General features: G+C 42.9%; 1 protein-coding gene across 1 annotated transcript in view; it reads right to left on the minus strand.

Moving 5' to 3' along the window:
* The window catches only part of ZSWIM6 (zinc finger SWIM-type containing 6), a 115560-nt gene extending 97262 nt beyond the window's left edge, over positions 1-18298 (minus strand). The window contains exon 1 of the mRNA XM_067316472.1: positions 17641-18298. Within this exon, the coding sequence (XP_067172573.1) occupies positions 17641-18154 (514 nt within the window). The 5' untranslated portion in view covers positions 18155-18298. The remainder of the gene's footprint in view (positions 1-17640) is intronic.
* Positions 18299-24363: the final 6065 nt, after the last annotated feature.

The raw sequence follows: 24363 nt of genomic DNA on the forward strand, positions 1-24363 counted from the left end.
ATGTTCCTGTTTTGTGTAAAATGCTAGGTGGGCTGATACAAATCTAAACACAGGGCAGATGTACATCAATTCTGAATTTTGTAACAGAAGAAAAAGGCTTTCCTGCTTTTACAGGCATACTCAAGAATTGCATAACTTTCAGTGAATTGGTTAAAAGCCACAGATTCCTTTCACTTGCTATATTTTTCATTCTAAAATAACCTGACAATTATGCTACAGTTTCTGCTTTGAGATTCTATTTCAGGCATAATATCAAACTTCAAATGATGACCAAGACACAGCACATGCATACTTTATTCCATTTTCTGAGGAAACATTTTTTCCTAAATGACAAGGCTGAGTGCAGTTCAGCTATTTCAATTGCCAACTGAAAGAACTAAGATTTGTCACTTGAGTTCTGTTCATTCTGTCTGCATGCATCAGCTTACAGCAGGTCTTCTCAAGATGTACCAACCTGCATTCAAAATAACCAGAACACAAGTTATAAAAAAGTTTGCAATCATCAGGAATGAATTTCAAGTTTTTAGTAATTAAGAGTTAAAGGACCTCAAAACATTCACAACCTTATTGCATCTAATGAGGTCAATGTCACATTCTGCTTATAAATCAGAAGGTCTAAATCTGAACCATCTCTGTGTTTAGTGGTGTTCTCATGATAGGCAGCATGAGGTTGTTCAGCTTTGCCTCCTCCTCTTGTCATCACTACATGGTGGGGGAAAAAAGGAAGAGAAGGAAATAAACTGAAAGCATCATGAAGCTCATGATGCTTGATTATGAGAAACTCATGATGGTAAGTACAGCATGGACCTGTATACTCACCATAAGTCATCACCTAATACAGACCTTCCTTCTTTTGAGAAAGCTAGTATTTCCAAAACTGACACACTGCTTTTAATGTCTTGATTTACTAAACATTTGCAAAGGTCTAAAATCAAGAATAGCCATTCCCATCTAAATGTGAGTTTCATATACTTCATTTGAGTGAAGAATGTTCTGAGGCATCCCAATAGCAAAGGTTTCAATCAGTTTACACAGAACACATCTTTATTTGCTTTATTATCTGGTGCAGTGTTATTCCTGGGAAGACTCTACCTCTTAAAAAAAGCGTGCACCTCAAAGTTTTGGGCTAGTCAGTTTTATGTCTGTTCTTTCTGCCTAAGTATCCTGAGTGAAAACAGAGCCAGTACTCGTATCCCAAATCTGTAACAGATTCAACCCGATGGAAGCCTACCAAATCATTTTACACAGTCTTAAGGTCTGCTGGGATGTATTTAACAGAAAATCTGTGGTGAAAGTAATTTCATGAGTCCCAGACCCTAGTCTGTGCTTGATTTTATCTTTAAAGATGGATACATTTAAAGAGACTGCTGGATGAACCAGACCTGTCACCTGCACAGCGTAACTGACAGCAACTGTCTGGTCTGAATTCAAACAACACCAAAGTGGATAAAACTACAAGAAAAATTTCAGTGGTATCAGTTACCTGAACCCAGTACGACCTCTATCTCATATCTTCAAAATTTAAAATCAAAGAGCTGTCTTAGACTTGTCTACTAGGCCAAACAATGTTGCATAACTTCCCATTTACTGCAGGAACAAAAACTATGCAAAGGCACGGCTGGTGACAGGTTCATTGCACTGTGGAAACTGCCCTGTGGACAGTCTCCCAACACTGATTGGAAAGTAATCCACAGTACTTTACCCCTTGGTGGAAAGGGGTCAGCTGTCTTTCAGGAAGGTGTAAAATAAAGCTCTGAAGAGAGGAAATTACAGTGAGCAGCTGACATGTAGCAGCTTCTGACCTTGTACCCATAGGCAGCATTCTCACCTTCAGCTGGTATGAAGGTATTTATGTAACGCTTCTGGATGGCTTTGGGAAGGACAGTAAGTGTAAGTCAAGCTTTCTGATCCCGTTTTGCAAAATTCTAAACATGCGAGTAAATCTGTACACAAAGAACTAAGTAGGTTTTTCAGGTTTTTTGGTGATCGACCATTTTTCACTCAGTCCGGAGTTTTGATGAGAACATCCGTTGTGAGCCACGTCTGTTCCATTAAGAAAAATAAAACCCACTGAGTTTTAAGTTTTGGAGGTTTGGGGAGGCTTGCTCATTTGTAGCACACAGAATCCCAGGTTTTTAACCCTCTTAAATGCTTTTCCAACAAAACAGTGCTTTTTCACTGAGGAAAAAAAAGTATTCCCAAGATGAAGAATTAAATATACTTAGTTATGAATAAAATGTGACTTAAAATACTTTTCCTAAACCAACCTGAATTTGTGTCATGATTTTTGATTTGGGTAAATATAAAAGTATACAAATTCATCCATAGCAGATGAAATAATTTAAGAATTTCATCAAGAGAAATGAATCCTACAAACACTGTTCCTCTCCTTTTCCCCCAATCAAGTCCTGCAAGCCATTTACCCTTCCTGGGATAGTACTTCTTACACTGGTTACATCTTAGCCAAGCTTCAAAATTGATTGTTTTTGTTTCATTTGATTGTGTTAGAGAACCTCTTGCATTACTCAGAGGATTGCTCTTTCTTCTATGTCAGCTTTATGGGAGCAATAACACTTTGTATATAGTTCAGTACACTGTTCTGAACAGCCAGTTTCCCCCAATTGTATTTGTCTTCAAAATAGCAAAGAGGAAGTGGGGGTAGAGGTGGATGGGTTAAAAGGAAGACAATTGTGAAACCAGACTAATTGGTACAAAAATTCAAGGAGTGATGTACCTGGCTCTGCTCTTCATTCTTTAAGTGGAGGAAAGTTCAAGCTGGCATTCCTTTAATGAACCTGGCTTGCAGAAATCATGGTGATCTCACTCAAGTGAGACATTAAACACCTGTGATCAGCCTAAAATATGATTTGACAGAGAATAACCATCTAATTTAGTAAGTTAGTCAGCAGTGCAGCCATGGAGCTGGAGAGATGAGACTGAATAACTTCACTTTCCCCAATGAGAATATATTTGGTTTAGGAGCCTAGATAAACACGTACATTAATGACAATAAACACTATCTGCAGAGGTTAGGAAGGAAACTAGACACTTCAGTTAGGGTTGGAGGTCATGCAGGCTCCTTTCCAGCAGCAGACAACCGGGAAAGGTAAAATACTCTGTTTAAATACTGTACAACTTAAGGACTAGGTTCTCACCCATGCATGCCTTAGGAGTCTACGCAGAGCCATAATCCCCCAGGCAGAGCCATAGGAGGGCTCTAGGAAGTGAGCAACCTGGATCAATCTGTTCCCAGTGAAACAAAAAGAGCCAGTAAAAGGCTTTCATCTCCCCCAGCCCAAGCAGTTGAGGAAGCCAAAGCATCCTATCCCACACAAAGCCCCACCAAATCTCTTCCCTTTACAGTAAAGGAAAGCCATTTCTGCTCTGCTCTTCCACACTGCTGAGTGTGTAACAGGGCTTTCAATGCACTTCTCCCCCCCCCCCCTTAAAGTCATGGGTGTGCTTAGTTCTGCGTTACTCACAACCATCTGGAATAGATCACACATCTGCTTTATTCTAGTCTTGAAGACAGATCATTTCAGTAAACAGGATTCACTTATTGGAGCAGCTGTCTGCCCTAGCACACTGCACAAGCTATACAAAAGCAGCAACATTCTGCTCAATTGATGTTCTACTTGGGAAAGTAGCAATGAAAGTGGAACCCACCAAAGCCATTTTAGATTCTCAGTGAGGTCTGTATCAAAAGTTCTCAGTTTACAAGCAGTAAGGATCCCCTCCCTGCCCCCCCAAGTGCCAGCCCTACAAACTCAGCTTGAGATCTGCAAGTCACACTGTATCATTTCCTTCCATTACCGGCATTACTACCAGTAATAAGGATTCTACAAAGCAGCTAAAATCTCTGCTACACCTGCATGACCTTACATCCTTCAGAGAGGCTGCAGAGGTGTAACTTATCGAAGCCTAAGAAACAAAGAGGAGAATCCAGCTCATTCTTAGCTATGTTGGCTCAGCAGGGCTAACAGAACAAAAAGCTGTTAACACTTATTTTAGCAACTTAAGTCAACAGCTATGAAAGAAAAATACGGAACATGTAACCTGGTCACCATTTAAACAACTGGGGAATAAGGAGGAAAAATTGCCTTGAAAGTCTTTCTTATGCATAGGTATGCCGAAGCTCAGTTCTGTCTCACCAGCATAGGCAACATTTGAACTTGGAGGGGAGCAGCATCTGTTGCAAGAGCTGTAGAGATGTAGAAATAAGTGAACATGTATGATCAGAGGAAATAGTTAAGTATTTTCTTTCCCTTTTCCTGTACTCTTCAGGTAAACATTTGTCCAGCTTTCTTTTAACCACTGGGAGAAGGAGAGGGAAAAAGCGGGGGGGGGGGGGGGGCGGGGGAGAGGGGAACCATTCATCTCTTAGTCAAAGTTTTGTAACAAGGAAAAATATTATGAATGAATAGGTGTGGAAGATAGATCCATCTTATCCTCACTCATATAAGCCCAACACACATCACAATCCATTCCAGTCTCTAGAACAATCAGGTCACCTTTTGCCAAGAGCGAATTCTCAAGCATGACAGCCATCTCCTTTCCAGGCAGTAGTCAGGGCTTCATAATCTTCTCATGCTTTCCTGCACCCCCCTCTTCCAATTTCCTCTCCCTTGAATCAACAGTAGCGTTTACATGGCCAATCAACAAGGTAAAACTCACCTAGTGAAACCCAAATCCTCAACCAGGCCAGTTCTCTCTCTGGCTCACCATGCAGCTACATGAACTCTGGCACAAGGCGAGAGCTTGAGGAGAATAGCAATGTCCCTTTGATAGTAGCCTGCGTTTAAGCCAGCCTAAAGCAAACATGAAACCTTAGCATGAAGCACACACAGTGGTCTTCACAGTAGGTGAAGCTGGAAAATGAGATTCATGAAAAACCTTTTCAAAATACAAACTTATAAACACAGCAATACATATTTTCTGTTCCAAGAGTTACACAATGAGACACAGAACAGTAAATGAGTCACAGCACAGTAAACGAGTCAGTTATTTAATTTACCATATTCATGACTAGAGTATTTCACAATGGAACACATTTATTTTGATAGGCTTGTTTCACAGTCCGTCCTCAGAAGAGTTCACCTAATGACAAGAGGGAGCAAGTTTGCTAGAACAGACTTCTGGAGAACAAGAAGTCCTGAGCTCACAAGGAAGCGTTATGACCACACTTTGCTGCTGTTTCAGCAGGTTTCCTTACAGCAGCAGGCTTGGTCAGTGAGGAATGTGCCCACTCCCTAGAAAAAGGGAGGGGAAAAGAGTGATAACATTGCTAAACTGTAACTGGAAATACACTTTCAGCTTGTCTCAGAGTAAAGGTTTATGGCCTTTGTTATTTATAATCTTTGTAAAGCAACCTAAGGTTACCAGTCTTAGAAAGAAAATAGACATCAGGCTTATATTTTAGCTTTAAATCTATATTTACAGAGAGCTTAGACTACTGGTGCCAGCCTTTGATCAGTACATCACCTTTATGACACAGTCCAGGATTCGCAGGCCGGCAATAGGCTCTGAACAGCTGACATGCACAGTTGGAGCTAACAGAGGCCCCTTCATCAAAAGGCCAGCTCCCCGTACCTGTATCACTGCACTAGCATGCCCACATTGGGGCTAAATCAGCCATAACAACCACACTAGACACTGCTGTTAGACACGTGGAGAGCAGGCTACCAACAAACTTCACAACAGCCCCTTGCTCACAGATATATTCGGTTCACTAGGAAAGCAAACTGACCAAAAGCCCGGCAGTGCTTTTGCCTGTGGAAGAAGGGAGCTGCTCAGGTGCTGACAGCAGCGCGTGACGGCACTGAGCTCTGCAGGGCACAAGCCCCCCCAGGCTGTGCTGAACATGCTCCTGGTGACTTATGCTACTTGTACCCAAGCCACCCATCGAAGATTAAATCATACAAGTCTACCTCAGCTGCATCTCACCTCCAGACCACACTGCATAGATACCCTTCCCACTGTACTTTATAGGCACTTCAACCCAGCGTAAGCTGGCAGCACCAGCAGGATAGGTGGATCTGCTCTGACTTCCTCTTACTCTGTCACACCACACTCCCCCACCCCCAGGCTCAGGACATAAATTTCCTTACAAAAGGTCCTATCCGATTTACCCCTTCCAGGCTGTCTGGCCCAAAATACAGTTATAAATAACCTTCCCTGCTGCCTACCAATTAAACTACATATTTGCTGTTAATATACAGACTTCTTTTTGCACACTGCTGCTACTGACTGCACCCATATCATTCTCTCCCCCACCTCATTCCTCCAGGTAACCTGTCAGAGGTGCTCATGTTGTATCATACCACCTTCCCCACAACACTACCTTCTCTCATGGCCCAGTAGCTGAGTACACTGAGGCCCTTGTCTGGAACGTCGTTCTACAATTGAGCACTTTCTGGTTCCAGCGTGATGCCACTGCACTGCAACTGCTCTCACTGACGTCTCCAGCAAAGATCTTTCTGGATACGCTTCAGGATTTGGATTCTTTTACCTTTCAGTGCTTCTATAGATTGACGACTCTTCTCTGAGAACTTTTGACCTTTACCGGCTTTTGTGGTTCTCTTTTTACTTCCTAAAATCACAGCTTAGTGTTTCATCGCACAGACATCCTCCTCTGCTTCCTCCTTTCAGTAGATGTTTCTCAACAGTTATCCCTACTTCTTAACTTCCTTTTGTTATTCAAGAAGGGAGGGGAAGTCAGACCTCATTATAGGCAGGGATTCACTAAAGTGCTTGCCCATGATTCACGCTCTCTCCATTTATCCAGTCTAACATTTCACTAGCTATCCTTTCACATGTTTGAGTAATCAGGAAGTAGCAGCTTTGATCTTGCTGCCATCTTGCTCCTTCTGAGGTTACTGGGAGTATTCAGTTTTCTGACTACATCAGCACCCTTCCTTGTCCCCCTTTTCCTGTGCGAATGTAAGTCTTTCAAACCTAAAAAAAAAAAACTTTGGATCTTTTAACTATTAAGATTACAATACTCACCTTTGTTCTACACTTCTAACTTTTCCAGGGTTATATATAATATATACAATATATAGCCCCCCCCCCCAAAAAAAAACCCAAAACAAAATCAGTTGTTCATGTGTCTGGGTGACACAAATATTTACTACTAGGAAAAAATAGGATAAGAAAACACATCCCTGCCCAATTCCTCTTTTTGCAATATAGAATGCCTTAAATCTAAGCCACTTATTGCTTGTTAAGGCAACTTAAGACACCGTTTGACTATACTTTTTAGTAAAACAAATTCAGTTTTATTCTATATGGGATCCTATCAATATACATTTAATCCTATGAATAAATCTGTTTCAAACAGTTGTACAAAATGGAGTCAATGGCTTTGTTTTACCATTGTGACTAGGGGGCCTCTGTGACCCAAGAGAAGTAGCTTCCACTTTTGATAAACTCAAAGTACAGTCTGACAAACACCCTGCAGTTTAAATAGAAGGTTAGCACTTTCTGAAGAAAAAATACTTCCTCAGTGTGTCAGATACCTTACATCCCAATTTCAGTTTTATAAATAAAATGGAAAACAACAGAGAAGACCCAGTTCATAACCTTAAGCACCGTTTATGGTTTCAAAAGCTACAGGACAGTCAGGTTATAGCTTGCCAATCTGCTGTCCATTTTGAAAGCTTTGTTTCATTTTGTAGGAAAGAATCCATCAGCTTCCATGCTAATACCCACTGGAAGTAGATCAGATAGAGCGAGCAGTCATTCGCACTGTATCCTCACTAAATACACCGCTTCCAGGATCTATTGAGCTCTCTTTGACCTCTACCTTATCGCACATATCATTACCTCCCCACTTCTCCTAGCCTCTCACCTATAAAGGTCAGCCCAGCAGTTTACTATCTTTCTTCTCTCCAAGAGCATGTGCCAAACTCTTATTCACTCCCAAATGCTTCTTCACTCCCGCCAGTCACTTTTATTTACCACCTATGTAACTAGAAATTAATGCCTGTGAATTACTGCCAAGATACATGACAAACAATGTAAAGTCAGAAAACTGTCAGTAAAACTAAGCAGTATGTTGCTTCTAAAATTTCTAAGTAGCACTAATCAAGTTATTGTCAGCTTCCTTATCCCATCAGACTACCATGGCATCTGTTACATCAAGTCCCATTTCTAGTCACCATCTACCATTCCCGAGTAGCACATACAGCTGAAATCATCTCTATTAATTCATGCATTTAGGTTTGACCAAGAGAACTGCACAATGGTTCTCTCACATATCATGGCCTGCAATAACAAAGAGCTAAAAAAACACAGTTACACATTTTATATTGTCCTCATCCCTCTGCACTAGAAGCAGCAAAATTGAAGCTTCAAGCTTCTATGTAATATAGCTACACTAAATCCAGACACAGATACAGAATATAATGGACTTGATATTTTATCCCCAAGACACTAATTGTAGTCCGTTTGCAAGGTTTCAGTTTACAACCTAAATCAATGGAGGGACTGAGACTCATTTTGCATCTACAACAGCAGCAGTACAGCCAGTTGTCCCAGTTGTCATTGGTCATAACAGAGTATTTCATAATAAAACCATTCCAGGATTCCTTCCAGTAGTCAATATATTAAACAATACATTTAGACTATCAGTTCTTCCCTGTTCTTCAACTGTTAAAGCCAATGGACAGCAGAAATGTCATGAAGCATCACATGTCACACTTAGCGTGGTCACTGAGGCCAACTTTGTAAATGTGCAAACGAGGGTTTTACCAAGACTACTTCTCAAGCGCCCAGAGCAGTGCACTGTATTCCACAAAAACAAGAAGGAAAAGCAGCACTCCACTGAGGCTACTGCTGCGCAAGTAATCAATAGCTTACTGTAAGATCCTTCACACAAACTCACTAACCAGCTCCTGTTTTCCAGAAGATTCCAGGAAGAATACCTGTAAACATTTTTGCTAATAAATTCTTAACACAGGCGTTTTATCCACCATTATGTTACAGCCAAAACTAAACTGGCAAAGACAACCAGTCACCAAGCATGTGAAACCCTGGTGACAACACTATTTGCATTTACTTGTACTTTCCACAAATGTACTCTTAAGCTCATCACTAATTACCAAATATGAATTGATGCTCTATGAACTTTAGACTGGTCAAAATATCAAAGCTGAATCTAGAAATTAAATATTAATAAAACTCACCAGCTGCTCCTGACAAGGGTAAGCTAGAAGCCAATTTGATGAAGAGAGTTTGTGCTGCCTCTATGCTCAGCACGCGTTGCTGAGCATGTGTATGCAGAAAGAAGACAAGCCACTAGTATAAAATAGGAAGAAGTTAAACTCTAAGCAAAAGGAAACAAATCCAAAAGAGCCAATGCTGATAAAAACCTTTACCAAAAATATTGCTTTTAACGCAAGTTTAATATTAAAAATATGAACATAATTAGAATACATGTGAACTTGATTTATCTAGTGTATTACAGATTGTAAATTGTCTCACACTTTATAAAACAGTTTATCCAATTTTAAGTGCCTCAATGGTCAAATGTTCTTTATATCATTAGTCAGTGTAAATTAAACATTGTAGTCAGCTGCACAATTCCTGCACAGTTCCTGCACTGTATTTGCATTACTACCAGCTGTCAGTAACCAGTTAGCAGTTAAGCTTGGCATGCATACAACAAAGCGTCTCATTTCTTAGAAGTCATACAGCTATGCAACATTTGATTTTCTCAGTCTTTAAAATGATTGTTTGAATGTAATTAACTTTTGGCCAAGAAAAAAAAATACAATAAAGACACAATAAAAATATATTAACGCCTACTTCTGTGAAATTTCTTCCTATTATGCCATTTCCCCCCACATATTTTTCAGACAATTCCATAATGTATTAGAGGTCTGACACCAATTAACAATGAAAGATGACTTATGTAAACAGGCAGATTGTTAAATAAAGCAGGACAAAAGGTAAGTCACCTGAATTTTTAGCACATTAATTCAGTAAATGAGCTTCCGATTTATCTGATCAGCTAGCTCTACTAGTGCGCATTTAAACTTACTGACAGGTTTTACTGCATCCTTCCAATTAACGTCAGACCTTCTCAGCCATTGCCCATGCATTTGCAAAGCAAAAACTTCCAGATATTTCAAAAATTGTCAAATGCACTCACTTGCAACAAGGAGTAGAGGGTTCGAGTTTAAAAAAAAAAAAAAAAAAAAGCAAGTTCTCCTTTTTAAAGCATGTGATGGTGGACATCACAATTATCTTAAAATGGACTTTAAATACAGATAAGGATTCTCCTCTTCCACACTTTGTTTTTCTATTTTCAGAAAGGTTTAATCAAATATAGGTAAAAAGTCTGCATTAAGAGACACTTCAGTCTACAAGGGGCTGTGTCAAATCAGAAAAAGTCTTTTGTACAACCACTAAGTTCCTACAGGAGGCCTTTTATCAGTTCTGACTTAACCACAAAGGAATTCCCTACTCTTCAGTTACTATTAGAAGGCTACACTCCCCTGGTCTGTTTACACATCTGCAGAATTAAGTCAGAAAAAAGCTATTTTCAGATCATGACTTAGATCACAAGTTCTCTAGACATCCTGGCCCTTAACAGTAGGGCAAATGCAACAAAAGACTAGATGCACATGGCTACCAAGTCAAAAGACAGCATGGTAATGCATCGCAAGGACATCACATAAATCATGGTAATTGGCATGTAGCTAGAAGGAGAATGCAAACCAGCACACAGCACCAGCCGACATCTCTAGAGATCCAGGTCACTGAAGGTTATGAAGCCATGTCAAGAACTACATACACATCCAGCAGAGAACGGCATTTTACATAGGTAGTTTAGATAGTAAACCAAGAGGAAAAACTGGAAGTTCAAGGAGACAGATCTCCCAGAACAACAAGTGTAGTTATTGGACAGTACTCAAGTATTCACATGCTCTCAGGCTGACTGCATTCCAGGCAATCAGAATTCACATTAAATCTGTACCCTTGTTACAGATGAAAGCTTTTTAAAATTTCAAATTAGTTCCTGTCACAGAGAGCATATTCAAAAATTAGGATAGCTTTTGTCAGTTAAAATAGTTTTTATTTTTGTTTTTTAAATGCATTAAGTTCTCCCACCTAATCCCCAATGAAAATCTGCTAAAGAGAAAGTTAAGGGGTGTCAACTGCATTCCTAAACTACCATAACACTTTGCACCAGTATTTTGTTATTAAAAAGCTTCAGGATTTGTCTTGACATAATAACTAATTACCTAGATAGGAGGTTACATTAAAATTGAATCCACAAAGATGTATCGTATATCATGCAACCTAGCATACTTTATCCTTCACCAGTAAAAACTGCTATACATGATAGCACACTTCCCCCCATTATAAATAGGTTATTTTTTTGTTAATAGTCAGTCACCTAGTCTTATATAAAGGTTCATTTTAACAGGTTTATGAGAAAAATAGCAAACACTATGGCAAAACATGGCAACCAGGAATAGTTACGGATTTTTAAGGGAACCAATTTGTCCAGTGCTGACTTTCAAATAGCTTCAGCCTATCCTGACATACAGATTTTGCTTTTAATTAATTGTTCATCTCTGAAAGTTAGAGGAGAGAGAGAGAAAAAAAAAAGCATCAGCTGCTGGCATGACAACTGGCTCCAATTCAAGAACTGCTACATACCAAAACATCTGATCATATACAGAGATGGAATCACTTTCTTAAACAGAAAGCAAGCTTTGAAAATGGAAATTGTTTACTTGAAAGTGAGGAAAGCCTTGAAATTAGGAGGGAAATGAAACATGAGAAACATGAAAACTGACATAAAAACAAATAATGAAATTTTTTTAGGTCAACACAATATGTTTCTATAAAAGAGGTTTCTGTGTTTTAAAAATTTTAATGGGAAATGATTTACAGATCATTGTTTCTCCTTAAAAATAACTCTAGAACAGAAGTAATAACACTGTCCTTTTAAAGAATTATTCTACATTAATAATTACAAAGAAAAATAGTAGAAAGTTTTATTTTTACCTCTTAGAATCTCTTTAAAATACTTACTTTCTCTTGAAATTCAGATTAGATATTTTAGGAAAGATTAAAAAAAGGCATAAGCTGATTTATTAAGTTTTCCACGTTTAGTAATCTGGTCTTGAAATTTTTTTTTTAAGGTTTCCAAATAAATTATTCAAGGTCAAGGATAGTACATTAGAGCACACATGCACACACTGAAAATAGCTTGCGTGTTCCCTAATTAATGCATTGCATTCCAAGTCTAACAAGAAAACTGGAATGAATTCACATGTCTCTCTTTCAGGAAGAAATCTTTAAAAATGAGTTCACTGGTTTCTGTTCCGTAACTCAGAAATATTGGTAGACACTTCTTAAAGTGAACTGAAACTGGAATCACTGAAGATATTTTTGCAAGACTAATAGTCTTGGAACTGATTCAAAAAAAAAAAAATCCAGCAAGAAGTCAGACATCATTTGTTTACTCCCCTACCACAATATTGTATTAACAAATTCTGGATTACTTGTTTTAGTCATACATTCCTAACCAAACCCCAACATCAGGCCAACTGCTGAAGAAACCACGCTTGTTTCTTTGGCATGTCAGCAGACATGCCAAACTGCCTATTTGAGGAGGACAAGAAGTTTAACACAACCTTCTCCCGTTGGAAGAGGGTCACTACACATACCAGGATAATTCAGAACCAGAGGACACCAAAAAGTTAATGCAAAACAGACTGCTTACAGCTCCAGAAATGACAGCCTTAGTAGAGTAATGCAATCTAGTATTACTTACATTTTTAAAAAAGGTTTTACTAAATCCACATGCCCTACAGGTTTCATCAACAATTAGGTATATATTGCACGCTTCAGTGGAGAACATCATGTCTGCCAAAAGGTGCATTTCGATTCATAGCACAAAGATGTTTGTGCCAGCTTTGATAATAAAATACGCAGTGTCATTTTATCAACGGAAAGGTGTTTCACACAATACTGTTGGCACTACAACAATTAAACTTTACATTTACAAAACAAATTCCGTTTGTTTTGCTTGCTCTACAATTTCATGTTATTTTGGGCAAAGATGGCTATGAAGAACAAAAAAATGATTTACTAGAATCATCATCCTTTGAAAGGATCTGAAAGTTGCTGATCACAATACATATAGATTGCATTCAACCAGAATTAGAGAGAGCAGTTACCAACACGGTCTTGTAAAGCTTTCTGTTCCTGGTGGAAAAAAAAAGGCTTCTCCTGGTTCTGAAAGCAATTACCAAGTTTTAGCTCATATTTGCAAAAAAAAGAAGATGGGGGGGGATAATTAGCTGTAACAGTAGATGATAAAAGCACCTCTGAGTCAGAAGATAAATACTTCTCATTAAAAGAAAAATGAAAAAAAAAAAAATCACAAGCCTTAACTTCATTTAAGAATCAACTAAGGAAACATCCAGGGAGTTCCAACAGTTACTTTACACTTGAGAAATTTTACTTTTTAGTTACATCCCCCTGATCACATCTCACTGATAGGCTGTAGAAAATGAATCTGCAGTTCTACACTGATGATTCTGTTCAGCTGAACCCTCTTCCAGAAGCAAGGTAGGGTTTTTTTCTAGCTTACAATATTAACATTAAATTCTAGAGCTGTGGTAAGCACCAGTCAATTAGTTCTTTACATTATTTTCCTTCCCTAGGAGTTTCTTCCCTCCAACTCACTCTCCTGCCATTCATACCTAAGAGGCATGACTACTGTGATTATAAAGTCTTGCACTACTGTGTACAGGGCTGTAATGCCTTAAAGGAAGGCCTGCATGAGCAAGCAAGGTCTATGCAGCAAAGACAAGATGACCTCAAATTAAAGATGGACAAGGATATTCTAGGAGTACTTACATGACATATCAGAAAATCACTTCAAGTACTTGCAATGTGGATGCAGCTACAGCAGCAAAGCTGAGCTTTATACCACTGCAGCCAATGCAGTCTCTGTCTCTCCCCAAGCAAAAAGAGTCATACCAACACACAGCACAGGGTTTTTTTCCCTTCTCCTAGAATAGCTGCGTTAGTTAAGGGCCCTCGCCAGGTCAACTGTGCTATTGAGGGATCACGCCTCTTCCTAACCTTGACAGACACAGCTGTGACGACAATACAGCACTGTATACTAATTCAGGACTAACCTCAGAAACCAAACATACACTTCACCATCTAAAACTGTCTGCTCACTCTTGGCATCCTTATAAATTTGACCAAATGAAACACAGTCAATTTCTAATTTTCCTTCCAGATTGTTGTACTTACTCAAAGTATTTTCATGTTTAGACTGCAATTATCACTAAAAATATTTAGTTTGAAATAAACAAAAAACAAGTATAGTAGAAAAGCTTTGTTTTATACAGTTGAAAAGGTTTGCTTTAGAAGCCTGAATTCTGAATCTTTTTTTAATAAGCTAAGAAAAAAAAATCCTTTGTCTGGTTCAAACATACCACTTAAAAAAAAATACACTAAAAAAAAAAGGAAAGAGAAAGGCCATCAATAAATTTGATGCAAATAGAGTTTTTAAGCCAACTTCTTTTGAGAAAAATCTTTCAAAATGAAGTGACACTAATTATTATGCTGGAGCAATATCATTTAACTTCAAAATACAGTAGCAGACAGCATTTCTGCTTGATTATTAAAACTTATGTGTATGACTAATGTGTTATCTTCCTTTTATTTAGGATTTCCTTTTAATTACAGATAGGAAACAAAAAGTTAAAGGGGAGCATGAAGCAGTGTAAGATGAAGAGTTTTAGAAAAAGAGTGTAGAAATAAGGGTTTTAAAATCTACTGCTTGAAAAAAAGTTGCTATGATAAATATGACTGGATGTTTATACACAGCTAGATTGCAAAATGTAAAATTCAGAAGCAAATGGTTCCATTAACTAGCTCTAAAATGGAATTTATGTGTCTCCCTCAGATATCAAATCCTGCATTCCCCGTTTATAGTAATACTTAGTGTAACAAGTAAGGCTGTTAGAACTGATATGTAATAAAATGTACTTTGTCCAATAACTGCACTTTTCCGTAGTACAATAGTAAACATTTACAGAGTTTCCATTACTCATACCGCAAAGAACATAAGTTCACATTTATATGGTCACTAAACATGCACTTATATAAACTCAACATTAAGTTTTCCTCAATGCTACATATTCAGCCGTATTATATGGAACCAATTCCATTCTCCACCCAATATAACTCAGTGCAGTTGAATTTGCTTTCACAGTTGCCCCTTTTTGCTTCACAAGGAGTATCTCACTGGCAAGAGTCTTTACCAGCCCTAATGACACAGTTACCCCAAACTATACATGAAGTTTCCTACGAGAACCAGCCCACCCGAAGCGTTCCACTGCTCCCTCCCTGGCCAAGCCCAAAGCCTCTGTCAGAGCAATGGACATGTTTCCTATCACCAGTTTCCACTATTTTTGTACAGCTTTCCAGAAGAGGCTCTCCTAAGTTAAAAAAGAGCGTGTTTTCAGCAGTACGTATAGCGTTTGTTTGGAATGTGTTTAAGGGCTCCAGAAGCAGCAGTCAACACTTCAGTCGTATTTATGCATATTTTCTTTCTTCACATTGACCCTTGCCAACATTACTCAATGCCCCCCCCTTTTGAAGCTATACAAAAAGTTACTTTTTTCTTTCACAACTACTCACTGAGGCCTATTCCACTGCTGAAAGCAAGCAAAGCAAAGCCCATGCTGGGTGTCTGTCTCCTGGAGAAGATTGCATCTTTTATTTATCGCCCCTTGGCTTTATTTTCACAGTGAATTCCTGGCTTAAATGTAATCAGCCAAGAAACCCTCCCTATGTGCACTCCTGTCATTCCTCATCGCTTGCAAACAGAATCAAGTGCAAGCAAAAGAAAAAAAAAAAAATCTCAGCATTGCCAAACTAAGAAAGCCCTACTTCTGGTTTTGCCAGTCCTGAGGAACCACAGATGTGTCTCAGACCTTTGCAAAGAGAAGGAAAGCCAAAGATGAAACTTATAAGAAAGTTAATTAGATTAAAAAAAAAAAAGAAGTGATTGTCTCAAAGCTGAACTCCCCCTAGGCAGAAGGGAAGGGCACCGAGCCTAGGAAAAGCAGCAGAGCTTCCCCTCGGAAACCGGGCGGCCGTGCGGAGCCGGGCCGCGGGCGCCGAGCTCCCCGCCGCCCCCCGCCCCGGCGCGGCCCCGCCGCCTCCCGCAACAAAAGGCGGCGACCGGGCACGGCCGGGCCGGGCCGGCGGGAGCGCGGCGCGGCCCCGGCGGCCCTCCTCCCGCTTTGTCAGAGCCTCGCCGTTTCGCCGGCAGTGAAAAGAAATAAAGAGCCTCTTTCGTCTGGCTTCCCCTTTCGGGGAGGGGGGAGGGGAGCGACAGAAAACTGAAAAGGACACAAATAAACATGAAAATGAGAACAAAGTGCCCGGCCCCCTCCTGCTCCGCGGGGCATCGCCTGGCGGCGCGGCGCGGGGTGCGGAGCGGGGCGCGGAGAGCGGAGCGCGCCCGGGCGCCCCGCGCGCACAAAGCGCCGCGGCCCGACCCCCCCCCCCCCCCCCGCGGAAGTTTCACCGGGGAGCGACACCCCCCCGGGCGGGGCCGCCGTCGCCCGGCCAGGCCCCGCGGGGGGGCGATGCGGGCCCGCGCCCCCGGGACTCCCCGTCCCGCGGCGCGGCGGGGGCGGGCACCCACCTCCGGGGCCGCGGGAGGCGTCACTGCCCGGGGCTGCGCGCCCGCGACGGCCGGGCGCGGGGCCAGCGCGGCGAGGCGGCGGCGGCGGCGGCCGGGCGCATTGTTCCCGCGGGAGGGAGCGCGGCGGCGTGTGACCCCCCCCCCGGTGCTGTCATGGGCGGCCCCGGCCCCCGCCGCCCGGCCGCGGGGTGCGGGGCCGCCGCCGGCCGCCGCCGCTGCCCGGGAAATGCCTTTGTTCGCGGCTGCCCCCGCCGCCGCCGCCGCGCTCGCGCCGCGGATCCGCTCGCGGGGTCTCGCCGCCGTTTTTATTTCTTTATTTCGGCGAACGGCGCATTCCGCCCCCTTCCCCCCTCCGCCCCCCTGTGCGGCCTTCTGCTGATTCATTTCCACCCGCGGCCGCGGTCCCGGGGGGAGGGGGCGGCGGCGGCGGCAGCCCCGCTCCATTGTGGCTCGGGGTACCAGGATGACCCGGATTACCGGGCTGGAGGCGGGGAGGGGCCGGGCCGCGCGACACTGCGCGGCCCCCATCACCGGGCAGGGCCGGGGGCGGCCGCGGCGGGCAGCGCTACGTGCCGGGAGCGGCGGGGCGGCGCGCCCGGCCCGGCCGTGCCCGGCAAAGGGGCCGAAGGAGTTATGTATTCCGGGCGAGGGGGAGGAGACCGGCAGAGGAAGTTGCACGGCCGGGATTACAGGGGAAGTGCGGCGCTGCGCGCACCGGAGCGCCGGGCGAGGGGGCTCCCGGCCCGCATCGCCGCGGCCGGCGGGCGCCGCGCTCCCGCGGGAGCCGCCGGGCGCGGCGGCGGCGAGGGGAAGGGAGGGGAGGGTAGGGGGCGGCGCCGGGACCGCAGGTGGCGGCACCGGGGGAGCCCGGGGGCACGGCACGGCCGGCGGCGCCCTGCCCGCGGAGGGGGCCGGCGGCGCGGCCCCGGCCAGTGACTCACCGACTTGCAGGACGTTATCGACGCAGCCGCCGTCGAGCAGTGCGATGCCCCTGCGGAAGGGCAGGCGGTTCTCGTCGGCGGCGGCCGTGTCGGCGGCCCCGCCGGGCGCGGTGCCGGCGGCGGCCCCCCCGGGGGCGGCGGCGGGGTCCTCGGCGCCCGTGTTGAAGGAGGAGTACATGCAGATCTCCCTCTCGCTGCGGGGGAAGGACCAGTAGACGATCCTCCGCTGCACCGGCTCCGGGATCCGCTCGAAGCGCTCCTCCACCCGCTGGAAGGGCCACTTCTCCGCCACCTTGCGAGCCGCGATGTCCAGCAGGGACTCGGGGCTCTGGGTCTTGCCGAGCGGCAGCAGCCCCAGGGCGGCGGCGGCAGCTGCAGAGGAGGGTCCGGCGCAGAGCGCCCCGCTGCCGGGTCCGGCGCCGCCCGCCCGCTGGCCCGGCCTGCACCCCGAGCCATAGCCGGGTCTGCAGCAGAGGCGCTTCGCGGGGGGAGGGAGCTGACCGCGCTCCGCCATGATCGCGCCGCTTCTAAGCAGACAGCGGAAGTGGCTGTACCCTATAAACGGCACCAGGAAGCGAGCGAGCGGCCGCGAGCGCCGCGCGCCCCGCCCCCTTTGCCCTTACATGGCCTCGGGGGCGTGGCCTCCCGCCTCACCCACGGCGAGGGGGCGGCGGCGTATGCAAATCGACGCCACAAACATAAATAGAACGGCCCGAGGAAGGTTCGCTCCGCGCGCTGGTGGGAGGGGGTGAGGGGCGCGCGCGCTCTCTCGCCTGCCTCCGGCTGTGCGAGGCGAGGCGGGGCGGGGACGCCGTGCCGATGTGTCGCCTTCTTCTTCCCCGCACCCTCCGCTGATGTCAAGCGCGCAAGCCCGGGCGCGCCTCGCGCGCGTGGTGGGAAAAGGGGGTGGTGCTGGCGGCGCCCTCAGTGCCACCATGTAGGGAATGGAATGCGGGGGCGGAGCCGCCGCGGCCTCAACCCGGTCACCTCTGCTGGGAAAGCCGGGTTGAGGGGGGGAGGGAGCGAACGCAGAGAAATACGGTAATGACACGGGAGCGGCGGCGGCGGCCTCCCGGGGGAAGGCGGGGGCTGTTCCGCTTCCAGCCTCTCAGCCGGGGCGCCGCCGGCGCTGGAGCTGCGGCAAGACGGCGGAGACGCGGCAGAGAGCAGGTGAGAGGCGCCCCCAGCCGGCTCGCAACGGCTCCGGCCCCGCGCGGGGAGAGAGAGGCCTGGGCTTCGCCCGTTTCAGCCCCCCGCTGGGGCAGGAGCCGGGGTCGTTTTCCCCACGCGCGACTGAAACAGCCCTGGGCGCGGCTCTGTGGGGCGAAGCCAGTTTCAGGTCGCCCCCGGGGCAGGAGCCGCGGTCGGTTTCCCCACGCGTGACGCAAACAGCTCCCCCCTCCCCCGTCCCTCAAGCTCTCCCGTCTATCAGAGGCACTACGGTAGTCGCGCGGCCCCACGCGCGGCCCCGCGGCCGTTACTCCCGCGAGGAGCGCGGGGGGCGAGCTGGACGTTGCCGCCTCGCTCCGCAGATGGTCCGGGCTGGAAGCGCTCCGGTAGCCCAAGGTGAAGGGCTTGGTGCCACAACTCGCAGTGAGTAAATTGAACGCAATTAAAATATTATGTTTGCCTTGGTGTTGAAAGATCCCTTAAAAAAAAAATGATATTAACCATCTGTTCTGGTTAATTTTTAGCAAGTGTGTATAATGGGTGTAATGCTTGCAGTTTCCACAGTGTGTAAAGTAAAAAGGATTTTTTTTTTCAGGATCCACTCAAATAAACCATTCAAAAGTCATACTAGCTGTCCAAATTAAATGTCCTTCCTTGAAAAAGAAAACACAATAGCAGGCTCAAAATCAGAATATAAGACTCCTAAATAAAACGGAGTAAACCCCAAATGAAGTCTGTGTTCAGTTACCTCTGCTTGCAGCAGGGAATAATGGATACAACTCTAGCCCTAATTACAGCTGGTCTGCTGATGCAAAATGTTATAGAAATACCACACAGGAAAGATTAGGGCTAACTAATGAAACTGATAACTTTTTTTTTTCCTCGTGGAGGGAGACTTTGATATAACCTTATTTTAGAACAATCAACTTTTCTTCTTTTGAGTGGAATTAAACGTTCTGATAAACCTTACCTTGAAAATAGCATTTTTTAGTAACTTACAGTGGAAAAAACACCTATATATCTTGCTTCCTTTTAACAATGAATAGCAGTTGCTGACATGTTATGCAGAATCCATAGTTTGAGTGCCTTATTGCTTCATTTGCTCATGTAGGCTAAGTTATCCAGCTGGACTGCATTTTCCATGATGCAATGCAACTGTGTAGTTGGGAGGTGCACATCAGGGGAGATGGCTCCATCAGGGAATACTGCTTCAAGGGTGTCAAGGGTGTCAGGCATAAGATCTGGGAAATACAAATAACATCAAGCTGATTTGAAACTTAATACCTATTTTTGTTTTCACCAAAAACCTAGACTAGGGCAATAATTTATTTTTTAAACAGACGATTGAATAGTTTTGCAGAAACTGCATTTTCCATTAAAAATGGATGAGAAATTCAGTCTACTTTATCAAACTTGCTGATTTAGATTTCTAGAGAAAGATCGGTGGAAAACCTGACAATGGCTTAGAATATGCGAGTATTGGCTTTTTGGTATGCTACTAAGCTCTTAGTAGCGTTGATTTGTAATTTCTCGAGAGAATTTTCCTGTGGCTAGGAATTGAACTTATTTTGCTTTTTTGTTACCATCATTTGCTCATATTAAGAAAGCAGTTAATGGTTTTAAACAAAATTTAAACTGCAGACTAACAGGGTCTAAACTATGTTCAGCGCACCTTATTTTCTGTATATTCTACAACTTGTTTTTTTTCCTTGGTATCATGAGAGCTACCTTCTGGAAAGGAAATGAGTGTAAAGTGATGCAAGGTGCTTCCCAAGTATAAATAATCACTCTTGAGGCATTGGTTTCACAAATTTGCAGACACTTTGCTAGGATGTCAGCTGGCTTTTCATCATTTTAGGCATGTATCTTCCAAGGGATCTACTGCATTTATATACTTAACTTGACTAAATTTGGGGGATATTTGGGAGCCTGAACACTACAAGCAAAAAATGAGGACATCGTGTTTTCTTTTGCTATTAAAATAGTATTGACTTCAGTATTTCTGAGAGTAGAGAAAAGGGAATGTAGAAAGTAAGAAATGAACAACTTTATGATTGCCTATAAATATATTTATATATATGAGAACAGAGGAAATATATATTTAATTTTGTCCCCATTACTTAATCTTTGTTAAGAATTCTCCACATCTTGAAGCAATTTTTCTTCTGTGTTGTTCGAGCATTATTTCTGTTTTAAACAAGTGTCTAGCAAGTCAGTAAAAATACTCTTCTAAATTGGGTAATGACTTGTTCTTTACCAAGTCTTAGCCACTTGCTGCAATAAAAATAACACCCTAATACCACTGGAAGAATTCTTCATGTCATAATAAACAAGCTGTACACTAAAAATTGAGAAATAAGAAGAGTGAGAAGTATGCCAATGAGAAATAAATATCTATGACAAGCAGAAGTAGCCTGTGAGTCAATTATTTCAACTTAGTAATTTTTCTACCTTTTCAGATCTGGGGAAAATGATAATAAAAAGTTGACATAAATCCTAGAGAAAAGCAGATGAAAAAGCCCATAGATGCACCTGTTTCATTCATCTACACTCAGCAGGAATAGCTGCTTTCCATTAAGTCTATGAATATTAATAGCTACACAGGATGCTGCTTAAGCTTTTTTCTTTTATGGGCTAGGGAGTAAATGAAGAAGTAATGGCATCTTTTTTCTTGAGGTTATGCTACAAGCATCAGGTGCACTTCTCCTGTGCTCCTTCTGCGTTGATGTACCTGTACAACAGCGGTAGCACTAACAGCTTACAAGTTGTAATCTAAACCTGAAGTTCCTCTGTCCTGCCAGTGTTGCCCTTTGAGATCATTTAGCTCTCTGAAAGCAACTGGGAAGTAACGTTAATCCTAGGGAAGAAATTAAGGTGTGTTAAAGCCATACCATAACTGTTAAATTTATAGTTAGTTTTTCTTTCACTGGATGCTCTTTTGTGGGGAGACCTTACTGAGCATTCATTTCCTCTTTTTCTGCTTCATGCTTATAGAAGGGCTGTATTCCAGAGTTGCGCAGAGAGGAAAGAATGGCCGCAGAGCAGCAACCTGAACTTGGTTAACATCCTGCACTTAGCCAAAGGCTATTCTGCAAGCTACTTGGAAATACAGCCTTGGCAACAGCTCAGTTAAGCCCTTTCTTAATAATATTTCAAAGCACTAGGCCACTTGTGATCATTTTCAGTCATTGCAGTAACACATACAAGGCTTAGGTATTCTATAGGTTTTGCTTATTTAAAATCACATACAGCTGTACAGTTGTCTCTGTAGGAAGTAAAAAATGATCTGTATGTAGAAAACTCTAGACTTCAGACAACTGAGTGCTGGACAACACAAGTCACCCTGGTGGTTGAAACTTGTCTGGAAAGATGAAAACGAGAACAATAACCATTAAGGGGAGACATGCCATTACTGCATTTAAGTAGAACAAGAATCCAAATTCATGCTTTGCATGAAATATTTCTAAACACTGGGAGGGCAGGGGGTCAGAGATGCAGAGGAAAAAATTTGGGAAAGGAGGCTGAAATTGGGAGGATGTCAGAGCTAAAGCTTTAAGAAAAATTACTAAGAGTTAATTAAAAGTTTAATAATTGAGTACAAGAAAGGCTGATGGGTATACTGAAGCAGATGAATTTACAATGCTAAACACATCTTTTTTTTTAATCTGTTCCTTTAAAGTTTTTTTCAGATAACTAAGCACTTTAATTCCTGTAAGAAAGCTATAGATATTATGGATTCCAAATGTATTTATTGATTGAAAGCTTGAAAAATGATGCTGTAGGAAAAGGCAGCTAATACCACTACAGTTTGTGTCAGTTGCATGAAGTTCACAGTTATCAAATTCTTTGGGAAAACAGACAGCAGGGATGAGAACTGATGAAGTGATCATCTTAAGATTGTAGGTGGAGAAAATAGTGTTATTTGATCAATAGCTTCAGTTTTTAAATTTTTTCTTAAATAGCTTTATTCACTGTGTTCAGAAACTATTTTTACCTATTAGTTAAAAATAGAAAGTCTGCCTTTAAAAGCCTTTTAAATCAAACCAAACACTCTAGGATAAATATTGCCAGTACTTTTAAGACTTTAGAGTCCTTCCATTAAAGTGAAAATAAACTAGCAGCACTGAATGAGACCTTTCAAAATGCAGCTTTTTATTCTAATTAAATTCTGCAGTGATTCCAAAACCAGAGTCAGATGCTGGAATATAAAAACATTTAGGAAAATGTACTTAAAATACTAAGCATGCATTACCGGTTTTCTAGAATAGTGTAAAGAGACAAACATCTTAATTTGAGCTAAATCCTCTTGACATTCATTGCTATGTCCTCTGCCTTTTTGTGGCTTGATACTTGACTTATGAAGTCATTCTGAGATGGACTGAAGGGGAGGGCATTGTGTATGCCAGAGTCCCAGAGCTGTGTGAATTAATACTGCTCTGTATTTCCTCAAGGAATGAGCACATTCAGTTTACATTTATTGAGAATAGACCCTGGGAATGAATTATTTCTTCCTTATAAGGAGCCTTGTGTTGGGATATCTGTTGGGACAGTTTAGCTCACTACTGAGTTACTAGGGATAAAAGCATCACTGTTGCAAGTAAAGTGAAAGTGTTCAAGTGACTCCTGAAAATTAAACATGTTGAACTGATTTAGAAGGTTCAGAATTTCAAAGTCTTGGAATAGAGGAATAAGATCATCTCACCTTTCTTTGGAGTTTTAACTTATTCATTTAACATTTGCAAAAGTCTAAAGCAGAAAATTCTGTCTCTGAGAGGAAGCTGGAGTTAACATCACTGTAGATTTGTTGTGACCTTCTACAGATCTAAGTTGCAAAATTTTTGAACTCTCAAAGTTAGAATAGTGTTATTCCTCTTGCAAATCTTTGTAAACTTTATTTTTAAAGGTATATATTTTTCTAGGTTCAATATAAGTTTGCCAAAAACTTTTCCATCTAGGTATGGTTTTTTTCCCCTTTAATGCAACTACGTACACTTAATTATGGTAAGGTGGTTGTGAAATCCAAAAAATAAAAGCAAAAGATTCCTGAAGCTTTAACCTGTTCTGGTGTCACACATTCTCTCCCAGAAATGTGATAGACCAATTCAGAAGTTAATCAGTTGCAAAATGCCACTGATCTGTCTTCCAACATTTATAGGAACTTCTCAGCATATATAATGTACAGATAGTGAAGTACTGTTTAGTCAAAATTATGCTACTGATGGTCTAAATGGAAATATAATTGGACTGGCTTCTTGTGGATAAGCATTCTACACTAACAAACTTAACTTTTATCACCTCTAGCTTCCTCCCTTCAAACTGCACCACCACTTTAGACTTCTTTGTAGTAGATCCTACCCAATAGCCACTGGGCTATGGCAGGCAATGTATTTTTGGCTGGAAGCTCTACATAAAGAAGAGCATGCAAACCTCAATCCACTAATGTCAGGAACAAAAATCAATGCTTATCCAGATGCTTTACCCAGTTGCTTTACCTGTAGCAAAGAAAGAGAAAATGACTACCCGCACAACTGTAACTAAAAGTACTCCAAAGTC

Source organism: Apteryx mantelli, chromosome Z (assembly GCF_036417845.1).
Source record: "Apteryx mantelli isolate bAptMan1 chromosome Z, bAptMan1.hap1, whole genome shotgun sequence".
NCBI lineage: Eukaryota > Metazoa > Chordata > Aves > Apterygiformes > Apterygidae > Apteryx > Apteryx mantelli.